Source organism: Mobula hypostoma, chromosome 11 (assembly GCF_963921235.1).
Source record: "Mobula hypostoma chromosome 11, sMobHyp1.1, whole genome shotgun sequence".
Classification (NCBI taxonomy): Eukaryota; Metazoa; Chordata; class Chondrichthyes; order Myliobatiformes; family Myliobatidae; genus Mobula; species Mobula hypostoma.
Genome location: NC_086107.1, coordinates 321,120 through 340,000, shown reverse-complemented (window position 1 = coordinate 340,000; position 18,881 = coordinate 321,120). Strand labels below are relative to the sequence as shown.

General features: G+C 45.1%; 1 protein-coding gene across 2 annotated transcripts in view; it reads left to right on the top strand.

Annotated features, from left to right (window-relative positions):
* The window catches only part of ric8a (RIC8 guanine nucleotide exchange factor A), a 67,536-nt gene that overhangs the window by 5,195 nt on the left and 43,460 nt on the right, over window positions 1–18,881 (top strand). Inside the window, exons 2-4 of one of the 2 annotated variants that reach the window (XM_063061539.1) lie at window positions 3,670–3,717; window positions 4,978–5,079; window positions 8,179–8,790. In XM_063061539.1, coding sequence (XP_062917609.1) covers window positions 3,670–3,717; window positions 4,978–5,079; window positions 8,179–8,790 — 762 coding nt within the window. The remainder of the gene's footprint in view (window positions 1–3,669; window positions 3,718–4,977; window positions 5,080–8,178; window positions 8,791–18,881) is intronic. The other variant, XM_063061538.1, reaches the window with a different exon arrangement.

Here is an 18,881-nt window from a genome sequence, read left to right as displayed (position 1 = left end):
AACCAATGCAACATAAAAAAACAATAAACATAAAGAACACAATACATAGAAATACAAAAGCAAATCATAAAACACAATGTACAAGTAACTGCTAATGTGGCTATATATGCATAAAATTAACCTATGTACATAGACGGACAGTATGGTGTCTGGGTGGGTGGTATGCAGCACGAAGCCTGGTTGTATGTAATCATGTCTAGAGCACGCGGCGGCAGATGGGATTAGTTTAAACTGGCATCATGGTTGGTGCAGATATTGTGGGCTGAAGGGCTTTCCCTATGCTTTCTTCGATATTATTTTATTACTTTCAAGGCTGGTACTTAGTTATTCACCAGTTCCCCAATCAATTCCAACCAGCTCTCCCCTTGTACCTCTGATGGTTTGTTCATATTTAAGGTCTGAGTGATGAACTGCATTCATTTCGGCTGTTGTGGTTACACAAAGACATCGGCCGTTTGTACCAGAGGACCAGGCTGCAGGCGTGCAGTGACCTTTCCCAGAGGGCATGCTGCAAAGGTTCACCACACTGGTTCCAGCGAATCGATTCCGATTCCGATACATTTACTTATCACGTGTACATTGGAACAAGTGTGGTTTGTGTTAACAATCAACACACCCAAGGGGCAGCCGCAAGTGTTGCCACACATTCTGGCACCAACATTACACGCCCACCATGTTCAGCAGAACACAGAGAACACAATGAGTTACTGAAGCAACAGCAAGACCCATTTCTCCTCCCTACTTCCTTTTACCCCCTTCCCTTCTTCCTACCCTTCCATCCCACCCTTCCCACAATCTGGTTGCTTTTGATAGCTGGGACACAGAAAATAAAAGCTGAGACCATAACAATGATATGAAAACAGTGCTAAAGCTGAAGGTGCTGTACAGGGTGCTGTTTGCAGGTACGGTGCTGCATGGGGTCTAACACAGGTGCGGTACTACGCAGGGTGCTGTGGGGTATTCTTCTAGGGTGCATCACAACCTGGTGTGGAAGTTGTCCTGTCCAAGACCAAAAGAAGCTGCAGAAGATCGTCAACACGGCGTAGCACATCACACAAACCAATCTTCTGTCCGTGGACTCACTTTACACCGCACGCTGTCGGAGCAGTGCTGCCAGGGTAATCGAGGACACGAACCCACCCAGCCAACACACTTTTCGTCCCTCTTCCCTCCGGGAGAAGGCTCAGGAGCTTGAAGACTCGTACGGCCAGATTTGGGAACAGCTTCTTTCCGACTGTGATAAGACTGCTGAACGGATCCTGACCCGGATCTGGGCCGTACCCTCCAAATATCCGGACCTGCCTCTCGGTTTTTATGCACTACCTTACTTTCCATTTTTTTGTTTTCTATTTATGATTTATAATTTTTATTTAATATTTACTAATTTTTAATATTTAATATTTGTACTCCAGGGAGCAGGAAGCGCAGAATCAGATATATCTGTGATGATTGTACGTTCTAGTACCAATTGTTTGGCAACAATAAAGTATAAGGTATTCTGTGCGCAGGTGTTGTGTGGGGCCCTGCATGCAGGTGCGGTACTACGCAGGGGGCTGTGGGGTATTCTGTGCGCAGGTGTTGTGTGGTATTATGCAGGGTGCTGTGAGGAGTTCTCTTTGCAGGTACAGTGCTGTGCAGAGATTCTGCGGAGGTGCGGAATTATGGGGATTCTCTACGCGGAGTTTCTGTGAGTGGATGCGGTACTGTGTGGGACCTTGTGCACCGGTGCAGTGTGGGGTGCTGTGCGGGTTCCCGGGCTCAGGTACGGTGCGGGGTCCTGTGTGGGACTCTGTGTGTACGTACAGTACTGTGCAGAATTCTGTGCACAGTCGCAGTACCATGTGGACTTCTCTGCAAAGGTGCAGTACTGTGCAGGAGAATCGGTGAAGCCAGGAAACTGTAGAAGATCTTCGACAAATTGTGAGAATGGGCAAAGGGGGACTATAGTGTCGGAAAGTATGTCAGATTCAAGTTTAATATCACTGCAATACGTCGTGAAATTTGTTATTTCGTGGCAGCAATACATAATAAAAACTGTTAATTACAATATGAGGTGTGTGTGTATGTTGTATATATAGTGTAAAAAGAGAGGGGGAAAGTACTGGGGTAGCATTCATTGTTTCCTTGCTATGCACTTTCGTTGAAGAAATAAAAGCATGGACTATCTTCCAAATGGAGAGAAAATTCAAAAATCAGAGCTGCAAAGGGACTTGTGAGTCCTTGTGCAGGATTCCCTAAAGGTTAAGTTGCAGGCTGAGTTGTTGGTAAGGAAGCCAAATGCAATGTTAGCATTCGTTTTGAGAGGACTAGAATATAAGAGCCAGGATGTGCTGCTGAAGCTTTATAAGGCACTGGTCAGACCATACTTAGTGTAGTGGGAGCAGTTTTGGGTTCCTTATCGAAGAAAAGATGTGCTGGTATTGGAGAGGGTCCAGAGAAGGTTCACGAAATTGAATCTGGGAACTGGAGGGTTAACGCTCTCTGAAGCCTCTCGGCCTGTACTTGCTGGAGTTTAAAAGAATGAGGGGAAATATCATTGAAACCTTTAGAATACTTAAAGGTCTGGATAGATTAGATTTGGAGAAGATGTGTCCTATAGTGATGGAGTCTTGAACCCGAGGGCACAGCCTCAGAATAGAGGAAGGGAGATGAGGAGGAATTTCTTTAGCCAGTGGGTGGTGAATGTGTGGAATTCGTCGCCACAGACAGCCATGGAGACCAAGTCATTGGGTATATAGAAAGTGGAGTTTCTTAAGTTCTTAACAAGGGCATCAGAGGTTACAGGGTAAATGGGATAATAATTGAGCCATGATGGAACTGACGGAACTGGCTTAGACTCGATGGGCCAAATGGCCCAATTGTGCTCCTATGTTTTATAGTTCCTTCAGCATTTCGTGTGCGGTGATGTGAAGTGTGAAGAAGAGTTTTTTTTACTCAGAGGGTGTTTGTAATGTTGAGCACACTGCCTAGGGGAGTGGTGGAGGCTCAGAGACTCTCATAACATGTAATTGTATTGACGAGCATTGACTGTGAGGGGTAATTGAGGGGATCTCTTTGGAGAATGAGCTGGGACATTCAGTCATCACCTTCCTTCAAATCAGAGTTCAATATGTTTCTGGATGCAGGAATGGACAGGAAAATGACACTGATCAGGCTCTGGGTGAAATGGCCTTACCCTCATTGCTTCTGTTCTCATGAGGGGCTAAAAAAGCATTAGCAACATCATGAAGGTCCCACCCACCCACCCTTGCTCATGGACTGTTTGTCCCACCCCCATTATGTAGCATCCATACCAGGACCATCAGACTCAAAAAGTTACCTTTTCTGTACACACCTGTACCGAGTGTCAATTTATGAACATACAATCAATCTGTACATATAATCTATCTTGTGTATTTATACCCATTGTGTTTTCTATTAATGTGTTCTTTATCTCATTGTGTTTTTGTACTGCATTTTGTTCTCCTGTACACTTGTGTACTGGAAATGACGTTAAGCAATCTTGAATCTCTGGGTAGAGTCCTCCTGACTGGTGTGGTCAGGTATAGCGATGATCCTCCTGTCTCGTGTCACCGGTTCTTTGGTTTCACATGGTGTCACTGTGCACAACGGTAGTAATCACACAAGCAAGTTGCTGCCCCATTGTAACCTCCCTCCCCTGTGTTTCAGAACTCGCAATGTTTCCTGTTCGACGTGGAGGGGAGAGACCAGAGACGGGTAAGGTGTGAAAATGGGGATCAGGGGTTCTGGGCGCTGTGGGAGCAGCACAGTGGGAGATGGGTGGCTGGAATCAATGAGGGAATGGGGAGTGGGCATGCAGGAGCGTGTACTGGTGGACGGGGGAATGTGGGGGTTGTGTTGGCAATGGCGAGGCAAAACAGGATGGTGAAGTGGGATTGCTAGAATAATAGATCAGGCTATGGGTGAAATGGCCTACCCTCATTGCTTCTGTTCTCATGAGGGGCCAAAGAAGCGTTAGCAACATCATGAAGGGTCTCACCCACCCGTTTGCCGACCGTTTGGGTCCTGGTATAGAAGAACTAGAGATGGAGGGGTAGTGTTCAGATTAGGACCACAGGGAAGGGACAGAATGATAGGTTCTGAGTTTTATTTACATAGTTTTGTGGCTAATTTTCTTTTCTTTAATTTTTTCATATGTGAAGGACAGTGATAAAGCCAGTATCTGTCGAGTATTTGTCAGTAAAAGGCACGTAGACCTTGTGTGGGTAGGACGGGTTAGTTTAGTTCAACTTTTAATCACTAGTTTAATTACTTTGGCACAACACGGTGACTACTTACTGTGCTGTACTCTCAAAAGGGTGTGATGAATAGAGAAAGCTTGGTATCGAAATTCACTGTTCCCTGACAAAAATTGCATAAGGATGTTATCAGTACTGGGGGGTCTGAAGGAGCTGGATGGACTGGGACTGTTTTCCCTGGAGTTTACATGATGTGGGAGATCATGGTCTTCCATCTGTCTGTAATCTGAGAAGTTCTAATAACCTTTTCAAAACTTCTGCCTGTCTTTCCCTAGTAACTCATGAATGCCATGCGCAGTTGATCGCAACTTTTTCTTCCATCAATTTTTCCCATCATTGCAAGGTGGGATCCAATTAACTATCTCATCCTGAATGCTGACCAACAGAACCTCCTTGACCAACCACTCCATTTTGACAATATTCACTGCCTTGCCTTCATCAACTTTCCCGTTAACTTCCTCAAAAAAAACTCTGTAAGGTTGGTTAGACATGACCTACTAGGCATGGAGCCATGCTGATGATTCTCAATCAGTCCATGTCTATTCAAATGCTTGTATGTCCGGTCCTTCCAATAACTCTCCTACTACTGATATCAGACGCACTGGCTTGTAATTTCCTGGTTTAGCTACTTTCCAATCCTTTGGTACCTCTCCTGTCGCTAAGGATGATTTAAATATCTCTGCTAGGGCACTGTCAATTTCTGCACTTGCCTCCGCAGGGTCCGAGGGAACACCTTCTCAGGCCCTGGGGATTTATCCACCCTGATTTGCCTCAGGACAGAAAACACCACCTTCTCTGTAATCTGTACAGGGTTATTGAGGTTGGTGCCATTTTGTCTCACTTTTACAGACTCTGTGACGCCCTTCAAAAGACCCAGCACTGCCTTCTTTATTTAGAAATGCCTGAACATATTAGTACCCTTGGCACTGATCTCTCTATCCTCATTGTCCTTCTTGGTCAACACTCTTGGTACGTATTCATTAACTACCTCACTCACATCTTTCGTATCCAAGCAAATGTTTCCCCCTTTATCCTTGAATGGTACTACCCTCTCGCTAATTATTCCCTTGCTTCTGGTGGATGTATAGAACCTGGGCTCAGCCAGATATTTTGTATTCAGAGCATCCGTGGGGAGCTACTTGTTCGTTGTTGATGTTTTTAACATTCATCAAATTGGTCCCAAAGGTGTGTCCTGCCCTCTGTGTGTGTTTGTGTGGTGTTGTTCTACAGACTTTGGGTCTTGCTGGCAGGGGAGGAGGAGCTGTTAAGCCCAAGGCTGATAGTTGGCACATTAAATCAACACTTCTCCCCACCCACCCTTCCCCTGGCAAGCTACCCCAGCCACTAACTCCTAATGTAGGGACAGGTTATCGATTTGGCCCTAACTATGGACATAGATCAGAAGCTCCAATTCTGCAGGGACTTCAGAAAGGAATTCGAATGTGGAGGCACTGAGTTGAGGGCAAGGGCAGGAGTTTGGGCCAGATTTGTCCTCCTGGACCAAATATTGAATTCCAGACAGGGGTGAGTGCCTGCCCTTGATGCAGGATGGTGTGCCCGAGTGTGAATGTCAGGAGATTGTGAACCCATCTACATCAGTGACCTGCCTTCCATCATTCAGACAGATTTGGGGATGAAGCTGCCTCGTCTGCATGTGAGCAAGCCACTGACAAACCGGATAGTTGTCATGCCCTCTGTGACAGGTTGTGACCTGTCCTGCAAGAGACTCTAACCACATACCTTTGACATTCATTCAATTCCTTAACTGGGTCTCCACTGTAAATATCTTGGTTTTCTGTAGTTTTGGACATTTCTATCTGTGCTTTCTACTGCTTCTGATGATTTTACACACCTCCCATCCTTCCTCACTCACAAACAACAGGAATTCTGCAGATACTGGAAATTCAAGCAACACACATAAAAGTTGCTGGTGAACGCAGCAGGCCAGGCAGCATCTCTAGGAAGAGGTGCAGTCAACGTTTCAGGCCGAGACCCTTCGTCAGGACTAACTGAAGGAAGAGTGAGTAAGGGATTTGAAAGTTGGAGGGGGAGGGGGAGATCCAAAATGATAGGAGAAGACAGGTCCATTCTGACATGTCTATCCACGGCCTCCTCTACTGTAAAGATGAAGCCACACTCAGGTTGGAGGAACAACACCTTATATTCCGTCTGGGTAGCCTCCAACCTGATGGCATGAACATCGACTTCTCTAACTTCCGCTAATGCCCCACCTCCCCCTCGTACCCCATCTGTTACTTATTTTTATACACATATTCTTTCTCTCACTCTCCTTTTTCTCCCTCTGTCCCTCTGAATATACCCCTTGCCCATCCTCTGGGTCCCCCTCCCCGTCTTTCTTCCCGGACCTCCTGTCCCATGATCCTCTCGTATCCCCTTTGCCAATCACCTGTCCAGCTCTTGGCTCCATCCCTCCCCCTCCTGTCTTCTCCTATCATTTTGGATCTCCCCCTCCCCCTCCAACTTTCAAATCCCTTACTCACTCTTCCTTCAGTTAGTCCTGACGAAGGGTCTCGGCCTGAAACGTCGACTGTACCTCTTCCTAGAGATGCTGCCTGGCCTGCTGCGCTCACCAGCAACTTTTATGTGTGTTGCTTCCTCACTCACTCCTGGGATATCCACCCCGCCTCTCCTTAAAAGTAAAACCTTCGTGTCCTGGCAACATCTTTGTGAATCTGTTCTGCATTCTCTCCCTCTGAGTCATACCCTTCCCGTAGTGAGGTGAGGGGAAGTGCACATCTTCTCCGGTGATGTTGCAGCTCTGTAAAACCCTGGTTAGACTACACTGGGAATATTGTGTTCAATTCTGGTCATCTTATTATAGAAAGGATGCGGAAGCTTTAGAGAGGGTGCAGAGGAGATTTACCAGGATGCTGCCTGGATTAGAGAGCATGTCTTATGAGGATGGGTTGAGTGAGCTCGGGTTTTTCTCTTTGGAGCGAAGGAGGATGAGAGGTGACTTGGTAGAGGTGTACAAGATGATAAGAGGCATAGATAGACAGGACAGCCAAAGATATTTTTTCCCAGAGCCGAAATACAAAGGGGCATAATCTTAAGGTGATTTGTGAGAAGTATAGGGGGGGATGTCAGAGTTTTCTACAGAGAGTGGTAGGTGTGTGGAATGAGCTGGTAGGGACAGATACATTAAAGACATTTAAGAGACCCTTAGGTAGCCATATGAATGATAGAAAAATGGAGGGCTATGTGGGAGGGAAGGGTTAGATTGATCTTAGAGTAGGTTAAAAGGACAACACAACATTGTGGGCCAAAGGGTTTGTACTGTGCTGTAATGTTAGAGCAGTAGGAGTTGAATTTAGGCCATTTGGCCCATTGAGTCTGCTCCACCATTCAATCATAGCCAATTTACTGTATTATCCCCCTCAACCCCATACTCCTGACTTCTCCCGCTGCTCAGTGCTTTCTGACTCCCACAGTTTGTTGGCGTGTGTTGGAGGGAAAATGCCAGTTCACCACGACCTCCTTGGGGACAGGTAGGGAATTCTGGAGATGTGCAGACCTACGAGGGATGATTGATAAGTTTGTGGCCAAAGGGAGAAGGAGTCAATTTTAGAAAACCTAGCACGTTTATTTTTCAACATAGTCCCCTCCTACATGTACACACTTAGTCCAGTGGTCGTGGAGCATACGGATCTTGGACCTCCAGAAAGTTTAAACAGCAGGGGTGATTGATAAGTTTGTGGCCTAAGGTAGGAGATGAGTTATTAACTTCAAACTTTCTGCATACTCACTCAGAGAGTTGAACTGCACGTGCATGTAACGAGAGCTGCATAGCTCATCTCCTACCTTAGGTCACGAACATATCAATCACCCCAGGTACGTAGGGATGTTGAGTTGTGTACAGTGCTGAGGTGTAACTTTATCTCTCTCATTCTGCCCACAGCGACTGGGACAGGCAGTACTTTGTCTCCTGGACCAGACCTTGCAGCCGGCCTGCCAGCTAGCTGGCCTGGGCTGCCTGCGCATCCTTTCCCGTGAGAAGAGCAACCTGAGGCCTTTCGCTGGCAGTGCGGCCCTGCGGATGTTAGCCAGGCATGCTGGGATTGAAAGCGAGCTGGAGCGAGAGGGGGGGCTGCCTGACCCTGACGTGATGATGGAAGCTCTAAAGTGCCTCTGCAACGTGGTATTCAACAGCACTGCAGCCCAGGAGGTGTGTGCGGACAGCGGCTTGGTGGTGGGCCTCTGCCGGCGGCTCAGACTCGGCGATAAGCAGTTGTACTCTGGCGTCCGGTTCTTTGACCTCCGGCTATTGTTCCTCCTGACGGCTCTCAGGCTCGACGTCCGGCGTCAGCTGGGCCGCGAGCTGCGGGGTGTGCGCCTGCTGACCGATGTCCTGGAGCACACAATGGCTGTGCGATGGGTCAGCAGCCTGGAGGTGGCTGCCCGAGACCAGGGTGACCCTCCACTGGCCCAGGAGCTGACTGACTGCGCCATGGAAATCCTCAAGGTCCTCTTCAACATCACCTTCGACCTCTACAAACGGCAGGTGGACGAGGTGGGTGCTGTCCTCCCCATGGTACCCAAGGCAGATAGGAGGGGGAGCCACCTGAGGGGAAGAGGAGGAAGGGGCATCAGTGGGGGGAGTAGGGCGCACCTCTGTCTCTGTGCCAGGGAAGTGATGAAGGTAGAGCAGTGGATGATGAAGATACAGTATATTTATCGATGAGGGTAGAGCAGTGGATGATGAAGATACAGTATATTTATCGATGAGGGTAGAGCAGTGGATGATGAAGATACAGTATATTTATCGATGAAGGTAGAGCAGTGGATGATGAAGATACAGTATATTTATCGATGAGGGTAGAGCAGTGGATGATGAAGATACAGTATATTTATCGATGAGGGTAGAGCAGTGGATGATGAAGATACAGTATATTTATCGATGAAGGTAGAGCAGTGGATGATGAAGATACAGTATATTTATCGATGAGGGTAGAGCAGTGGATGATGAAGATACAGTATATTTATCGATGAAGGTAGAGCAGTGGATGATGAAGATACAGTATATTTATCAATGAGGGTAGAGCAGTGGATGGTGAAGATACAGTATATTTATTGATGAAGGTAGAGCAGTGGATGGTGAAGATACAGTATATTTATTGATGAAGATAGAGCAGTAGATGCGGTGTATAGTTATTGGTGAGACCATTGTTTTGTCCCTTATTACTACCTCTCTGGGATCATTTTCCAAGCATTTAATATTCACTCTTACCTCTTTTATTTTTCATATATGTGAAAAAACTTCTGGTGTCTTCTTTAACATTGTTGGCTAGCTTACCCTCCTATTTCATCTTTACTCCTTTCCCTTTCTGTTGGTTTTTAAAAGCTTCCCAATCCTCTATCTTCCCACTTTTTTTGCTCTACCATATGCCTCGTCTTTTGCTTTTATGTTGACTTTAACTTTTCTTTTCAGCCGTGGATGCATCGTCCTGCCTTTAGAATACTACTTCTTTGGGATGTAACTATCCTGTGCCTTCTGAATTGCTCCCAGAAACTCTAGCCCCTGCTGTTCAGCTGTCATCCCTGCTGGTGTCCCATTCCAATCAACTTTGGCCTGCTCCTCTCTCATGCCTCTGTAATTCCCTTAACTCCACTGTAGTACCAATGCATCCATAGAGTTCATAAAACACTACAGCACAGAAACCAGCTCTTCAGCCCATCTAGTTCATGCCAAACTTAATTTTGCTTAGTCCCATTCACCTGTACCCGGACCATAGCCCTCTTTACTTGTCCCTGTTCAGGTTTCTCTTTAAGTGTTGAACTTAATCCTGAATAGCCTCAAGATTGAGGACATAGGACATAGCCTCAAGATTTGGGGGAGTAGATTTAAGATGCAGATGAGGAGGAACTGCTTTTCCCAGAGGGTGGTGAATCTGTGGAATTCTCTGCCTAATGATGCAGGGGAGGCTACCTCAGTAAATGTATTTAAGACAAGGTTGGATAGATTTTTGCACAGTAGGGGAATTAAGGGTTATGGGGAAAAGGCAGGAAGGTGGAGATGAGTCCATGGTCAGATCAGCCATGATCTTATTGAATGGAGGGGCAGGCTCGACGGGCCAGATAGCCTACTCCTGCTGTTATTTCTTATGTTCTTATGGATCCATCATTTCTGTTGACAGTTCATTCAATACTGTCGCCAATCTCTGAATGAAGAAGTTCCCCCTCGTGTTCCCCTTAAAAAGTTCACATTTATCATTTAACCCAGGGGTCCCCAACCTTTTTTGCACTGCGGACCGGTTTCATATTGACAATATTCTTGCGGACCAGCTGATCCGAGGGGCGGGGTGAGGGTAGGGTTGCCAACGGACAAGAGTAGCAGTCAAATACATTGGGTTTATCCTGAGAAAGACTACCATGACCATGAAGCCTTGCGCGGGCACCAGTGCGCATGTGTGCACATGCCGTTTATTTCTCTACAAATCGTTTTTGGCAATTCTGTTCGGGGGGGGGGTGTTAATCAGGACCAGAATATCAGTGACAAGTGGCTAATACGCTCAATTTCGTTTCTAAAAGGGTTTATCTAACGAATTTAATATTAAACACGCAGCGCATATTTTCCTCGCATGAATACAGTGATAAGTCAATTACCAGGTGAGGACAGGGGAGCTTGAAGTAAGTGTTGAACGAACTTCCAGTAGAAGTGGCAGAAGCAGGTTTGATATTATCATTTAATGAAAAATTGGATAGGTATAGGGACAGGAAAGTAATGGAGGGTGATGGGCTGAGTGCAGGTCGGTGGGGCGAGGAGAGAGTAGCGTTCAGCAGGACTAGAAGGGCAGAGATGGCCTGTTTCTGTGCTGTAATTGTTATATGGTTATATATGTCAATAGCATCATAACATTTTAAGTTACATTTGGATATCAAACACACAGCGCATATTTTCCTCGTATGAACATATAAGATCATTGCAACACACCAATATCGCTGAATCAGTGGGAGCCCTGGGCTTGTTTCCCTGCAACAAGATGGCCCTATCGAGGGGTGATGGGAGACAGTGATACTCGAAGGGGGTTCCGCAAGTCTATTCCGCAATTTAGTTTTTGTTACATTCATTGCAGAGATATGTTGGAAATGGAAGCAACGTTTTCAATGCTTTCGTGGCTATCTCAGGATATTCAGCCTTGACTTTGATCCGGAATGCCGGCAGAGATGTTATGTCAAACATACTTCTCAGCCCGCTGTCATTTGCAAGCTCGAGGAGTTGATCTTCTTCCCGCGCTGACATGGATGACGCGCGGGTAATGACCTCGCATGCGTAATGACTTCGCGTGCGTTCAAGTTCAACAGTGGGCGTGACAGGGAATGAGGAAAGGTGCAGCTGACTCATATCGCCAAATCATATCATTTCCTTGCGGCCCGGCAGGGAATGAGGAAAGGTGCAGCTGACTCCTATCACCAAATCATATTGTTTCCTCGCGGCGCGGTAGCGCATGCTCTGTGACCCGGTGGTTGGGGACCGCTGATTTAACCCATGACCTATTGTTGTAGTCTCACCCAACCTCTGTGGTGGGGGGGGTGGAATCCTGCTTGCATTTACCCTATCTAAACTGCTCAATTTTGTATACCTCTATCAAGTCTCCCTTCATCCTCCCATACTCCAGGGAATCAGGTCCTAACCTATTCAATCTTTCCCTTATAACTCGGGTCCTCAAGTTCCAACAACATCCTCGTAAATTTTCTTTGAACTCTCTCAATCTTAATGAGGTCTTTCCTGTAGTAGGTGATCAGAACTACACACAATATTCCAAATTAGGCCTCACCAACATCTTATATAATTTCAATATAACATCCCATCTCCTGTCTTCCTAATGCACTATGTAAAACCTACCCTAGTTGGTCCTACCGAGTGTAAAATCTCACTCTTGTCTGCATTAAATTCTATCTGCCATTTTTCAGCTCTTTTTTCCAGCTGGTCCAGATCCCTCTACAAGCTCTGATAGTCTTTCTTGTTGTCCTCTACTCCCCTAATCTTGGTGTCATCCGCAAATTTGCTGATCCTGTTAATCACGTTATCATCCAGGTCATTGATATAGATGACAAACAACGACAGGCCCAGCACCGATCCCAGCAGCTCGTCACTAGTCACAGATGTCCAGTCAGGGCAACCATCTTCTACACTCCCTGGCTTCTCCCACGAAGCCAATGTTGAATCCAATTTACTACCTCACCTTGAATGCCAAGCGACTGCACCTTTTTGACCAACATTCCATGCGGGACCTTGTCAAATATCTTGCTAAAGTCCATGTAGACGATATCCACTGTCTTGCCTCCATCAACTTTCCTGGTAAGTTCCTCAAAGCTCTATAAGAGTGGTTAGACACGACCTATCATGCACAAAGCCATGCTGACTAATCAATCTCTGTCCATCCAAATACTCATATCTAATCCATTAGAATACCTTCCAAGTACTTTCTCACAGCTGATGTCAGGCTCACCAGCCTGTAATTTCTTAGTTTATTTTGAGAGCCTTTCTTAAACAGTGGAACAACAGTGGCTATCGTCGTCTGGAACTTCACCTGTTGCTAGGGATGATTTGAATATCTCTGCAGATTCTGCATTTACCTCTCACAAGGTTCAGGGAAACACCTTGTCAGTCAAAGACAGCAAACACTTCCTCCTTTGTAACCTATATAGAATCCATGACCTCAATCAAATTTTAGTTTCTCCCTCTCAAACTGCAGGGTGAATTCTACACACAAAGATTCTACACCTTCCAATCCTATGTCACTTCCTTCTCAGGATTTTTTTTACCAACAGAGCCACGTCACCCTCCTCTGTCTACCTGCCTGTCCTTTCGATACAATATGTATCCTTGAAAATTAAGCTCCCTGCTATAAACTTCTTTTGGCCACAATTCAGTGAAGCCCACAACGTCATACCTGCCAATCTCCAACTGCGCTGCTAGATCATCTACTTTATTTCCAATACTGTGTGCATTCAAATATAATGCCTTCAGTCCTGTATCAATCACCCATTTTGATTTTGTCTCCATGTTACCAGAAGTCAAAATTTTATCCCATAGTAAATATTTTATGTTATGTAATCTCTCCTGAATTCTCCTTCCCTTTTACTTTTCCAGTCTGTTGCCCCCCCGTCGCAAATTATTTCTCATAGGCAGAAGTTGACAGATCCTTGATTCGTCATAGACTTGGAGAGAAGTACAGCATAAATAGGCCCTTTGGCTCATCTAGCCCAGGCCAAACCATGTCATTGCCATCAACCTGCACTGGGACCATAGCCGTCCATATCCCTACCATCCATGTACCTATACAAACTTCTCTTAAATCACTGAAATCGAGCTGGCATAGGCCACTTGTGCTGAGAGCTCATTCCACATTCTCGCAACCCTCTGAGTGAAGGTTTCCACTCATGTTCCCTTTAAACTTTTCATCTTTCACCCGTAACCCATGACCTCTGGTTTTAGTCCCACCCAACCTCAGTGGAAAAAGCCTGCTTGCATTTATCCTGTTTATACCCCTCTTAATTTTGTATACTTCTATCAAATCTCCTCTCAATCTTCTACATTCTAAAGAATACAGTCCTAATCCATTCAATCTTTCTTTATAACTCGGTCCTCCAGACCCAGCAATGTCCTTGTAAATTTTCTCTGCACTCTTTCAACCTTGCTTACATCTTTCCTGTAGGTAGGTGATCAAAACTGCACACAATACTCTAAACGACGCCTCACCGGCGTCTGATACAACTTAAACATAACATCCCATCTCCCATACTCAGTAGTTTGATTTATGAAGGCCAATGTGCCGAAAGCTTTCTTTATGACCCTATCTATCTGTGATGCCACTTTCAGCAAATTATGTACCTGTATTCCCAGGTCCCTTTGTTCTACCACACCTCTCAGTACCCTACCGTTCACTGTGTGAGACCTACACTGGTTGATCCTACCAAAGTGCAAAACCTTACGCTTGTCTGCATTAAATTCCACTCACCATTATTCAGTCCATTTTCGCAGTGGACGCAAATCCCACTGCAAGCCATGGTCGCTTTCCACACTGTCCACTACACCCCCAATCTTGGTATCATCCACAAATTTGCTGATCCAGTTAACCACGTTTTCATCCATATCAATGATCTGGATGACAACAAAGGATCCAGCACCAATCCCACGGCCTCCACTAGTCACAGGCCTCCAGTCAGAGAGACAACCCTCTACTTCCACCTTGGCTTCTCCCACAAAGCCAATGTCAAATCCAGTTTATTACCTCGTCCTGAATGCCGATGCCATTTAAGATCTCCTCCTTTCAGTTAGTCCTGACGAAGGGTCTCGGCCCGAAACGTCGACTGTACCTCTTCCTAGGGATGCTGCCTGGCCTGCTGCATTCACCAGCATTTTTTGTGTGTGTTGCTTGAATTTCCAGCATCTGCAGATTTCCTCGTGTTAAGGTCTCCTCCATCTGTTTTGGCTCTATGCATGGATTACCATTCTGGTCTTCCAGAAGACCAATTTTGTCCCTTGCAATCCTTTTGCTCTTAACATGTCTGGAGAATCCCTTGGGATTCTCCTTCACCTTGTCTGTTAGAGCAACTTCATGCCTTCTTTTAGCCCTCCTGATTTCTTTCTTTAAGCGTTCTCTTGTATTTCTTGTACTATATAAGCATCTCATTTGTTCGTACTTGACTACACCTGCTATGCACCTCTTTTTTTTTCTCTCTCTCTTAACTAGGGCCTCAATACCTCCTGAAAACCAAGATTCCCTACACTTGTACCTTTTATTCTGAGAGGCACATACAAGCTTTGTACTCTCAAAATTTTGTGTTTGAAGGTCTCTCACTTTGCAACTACACCTTTGCCAGAAAAGAGTCTGTCCCAAACTGCACATGCCAGATAATTTCCGAAACCATCAAAATTAGCCTTTCACCGATTTAGAATCTCAACCTACGGGACGGGCCTGTCTCTTTTCATATTTCCTTTGAAACTAATGGCATTGTCGTCACTGGATGCAAAGTGTTCCCCTACGCAAACTTCTGTCACCTGCCCTGTCTCATTCCCTAATAGCCGATCCAGCGTCTCGCCCCTCTCATTGGGACTTCTTACTGTCGAAGGAAACTTTCCTGAACACACTTTATCCCATCTCATCCTTTTACAGTATGGGATTGCTAGTCAATATGTGTAAAGTTAAAATCACCTACTACTGCAAACTTGCGTTTCTTGCAACAGTCTGTGATCTCTCTACAAATTTGTTCCGCTAAATCGCTAGGACTCTTGGGTGGTCTGTAATATAGTCCCATTGACATGGTCATACCTTTCTTGTATCTCACGAGATGGATTCTCCAGTCTGTCCTGATGGAGCACTGCAGTGACAATTTCCCTGATTAGTAACACCACCACTCCTTAAATCGCTCCTGCTCTGTCACATTGAAAACAATGGATCCCCGGGAATACTGAGCTGCCAGTCCTGCACCTCCTGTAACCAAGTCTCACGAATAACTACAATGTCATAACTTAAAGTGTTATATCTCAGTGCACAAAGTATAAGAAACAAGGTGGATGATGTTGCTGCACAATTACAGATTGTCAGGTATGATGTTGTGGCATCACTGAATCGTGGCTGAAGGTCGGTTGTAGTTGGGAGCTGAAGTTACATGTTATATCGGAGGGACAGGAAGGTAGGCAGAGGGGGTGGTGTGGCTCTGCTGGTAAAGAATGGCATCAAATCAGTAAAAAGGTGTGACATAGGATTAGAAAATGTTGAATCCTTGTGGATTGAATTAGAAAACTACAAGGGTAAAAGGACCCTGATGGCAGTTATATACAGGCCTCCCAACAGTGGCTGGGAGGTGGACCACAGATTACAACAGGAAATAGAAGAGGTGAGTCAAAAGGGCAATGTTATGGTAGTCATCGGAGATTTTAACATGCAGATTGATTGGGAAAATCAGGTTGGAAATGGATCTTGAGAGTGAATTTGTTGAATACTTACGAGAAGCTTTTTATCTCAAGAGGCAATGATCACAATATGATTGTGTTCAACTTGAAATTTGATAGGGAGAAAGCAGAGTCTGATGGAGCAGTATTTCAGTGGAGTAAAGGAAATTACAGTGGTATGAGAGAGGAGTTGGCCGAAGTATATTGGAAGGAGATACAAGCAGGGATGTCAGCAGAGCAGTAATGGCGTGAGTTTCTGGGAAAAAATGAAGGTGCTGGATAGATGTATTCCAAAAACAAAGAAATACTCAAATGGCAAAATAATATAACCATAGCTGACAAGGGAAATCAAAGCAAAGGTAAAAGCAAAAGAGAGAGCATATAACAAAGCAAAAATTAGTGGGAAGACAGGATTGGGGAGCTTTTAAAATCTACAGAGCAACTGAAAGAATCAGTTGGAGGGAAAAGATGAAATATGAAAGCAAGCTCACAAACAATATAAAAGCTTTTTCAAGCAAAATAAATAAATAAATATGAGAGATGAGAGTAGATAAAGGACTGCTAGAAAATGAGGCTGGAGAAATAATAGCAAGGGCCAAGGAGATATGAACTAAATGAGTATTTTGCATCAGTCTTCACTGTGGAAGACACTAGCAGTGTGCCAGGTGTTGAAGGACATGAGGGAAGAGAAACAAATGCAGTTTTTGTTACAAGGGGAGAAGATGCTCAAAAAGCTGAAAGACCTAAGGGTACATAAGTCATCCAGACCAGATGAACTGCACCCTAGGGTTCTGAAAGAGGTACCGGTAGCAATTGTGGAGGTATTAGTAACCATCTTTCAGAAATCATTGGACTCTGACCTGGTGCCAGTGGACTGGAAATTTGCACTCTACCCTTTAAGAAAGGAGGCAGGCAGTCAAAGGGAAATTATAGACCAGTTAGTCATTGGGAAGATGTCGGAGTCAATTGTTAAGGTGAGGATATGGAGTACTTGGTGACACAGAACAAGATAGGACAATGTTAGCATGATTTACTTAAGGGAAAATCTTGCCTGACAAACCTGTTGGAATTCTTTGAGGAGACTACAAGAAGGATAGGTAAAGGGATGCAGTGAATGTTGTATATTTGGACTTTCAGAAGGCCTTTGACAAGACGCCATAGATGAGGCTGCTTACTAAGATAAGTGCACCTGAACTGAGTGGAACCAATATCCTGGGAGGGAGGTTTGCTAATGCTTTTGGGAGAGTTTAAACTAGATTTGCAGTGGGATGGGAACCAAAGTGAAGAAGTAGATGATGGGATGGTTGGTGCACGAGTAGTGACAGCTCGTAGGGAGTTTATGTGGAAGGATAGGCAAATGATAGAGCAAAGAAGCATTCAGCAGATGGTTTGAGATGTGTCTATTTTAATTCAAGGAGTATCATAAGCAGGGCGGATGAACTTAGAGTGTGGATCAATATGTGGAACTATGATGTTGTAGCCATTACAGAGGCTTGGATGTCTCAGAGGCAAGATTGGCTGCTGAGTGTGCCAGGGTTTAGGTATTTCAATTGGACAAGGAGGGAGGCAGAAGAGATGGGGGAGCGGCACTGCTAATCAGGATTAGTATCAAGGCTGCAGAAAAGGTGGAAGTTGTGGAGAGATTGTCTGCTGAGTCATTGTTGGGTGGAAGTCAGAAACAGGAAGGAGGCAATAATTCAGTGTTTTTTTTTATATAGATACCCCAATAGTAACAGGGACATTGAGGAGCAGATAGGGACACAGGTTCTGGAACGGTTCAATAATAATAGGGTTGTTGTGATGGGTGATTTTAACTTTCCTAATATTGACTGGCATCTTCTTAGAGCAAGGGGGTTAGATGGGGTGGAGTTTGTTAGGTGTGTCCAGGAAGGTTTCCTGACACAATATGTAGATATGCCAACCAGAGGAGAGGCTGTACTTGATCTGGTATTGGGAAATGAACCTGGTCAGGTGTCAGGTCGCTCGGTGGGAGAGCATTTTGGAGGTAGTGATCACAACTCTGTCTCTTTTATCATAGTGCTGAAGAGGGATAGGAGCAGACAATTTGGGAAAACATTTAATTTGGGTAGGGGGAAATATGATCCTATTAGGCAGGAACTTGGGAACATAAATTGGGAGCAGATGTTCTTGGGGAAATGCATGGAAGCAATGTGGCAAATGTTCAGGGAACATTTCCATGATGTTCTGCATGAGTATGTTCCATTGAGGCAGGGAAAGGATGGTAGGGTAAAAGAACCATGGTGATGTAGAAAAGGATGTAGAAAATCTAGTTAAGAAGAAAAGAAAAGTTTATGAAAGGTTCAAGAAACTAGGTACTGTTAGAGCTCTAGAAAATTACAAGCGTGCCAGAAGGGAGGTCAAGTATGAAATTAGGAGAGCTAGAAGGGGCCATGAGAAGGCCTTGGTGAGCAGGATTAAGGAAAACCCCAAGGCATTCCACAAGTACGTGAAGAGCAAGGGGATGAGCCGTGTGAGAATAGGACCAATCAGGAGCCAAAGTGGAAATGAGTATGGAGCTGGAGGAGGTAGTGGAGGTACTTAAATGCATACTTTGCTTCAGTATTCATTAGGGAAAACGACATTGGCAATTGTGGGTATGACTTGCAGTGGATTGAAACACTTGAGTGTATAAATATTAAGGAAGAGGATGTGCTGAGGCTTTTGACAGGTATTAAGTTAGA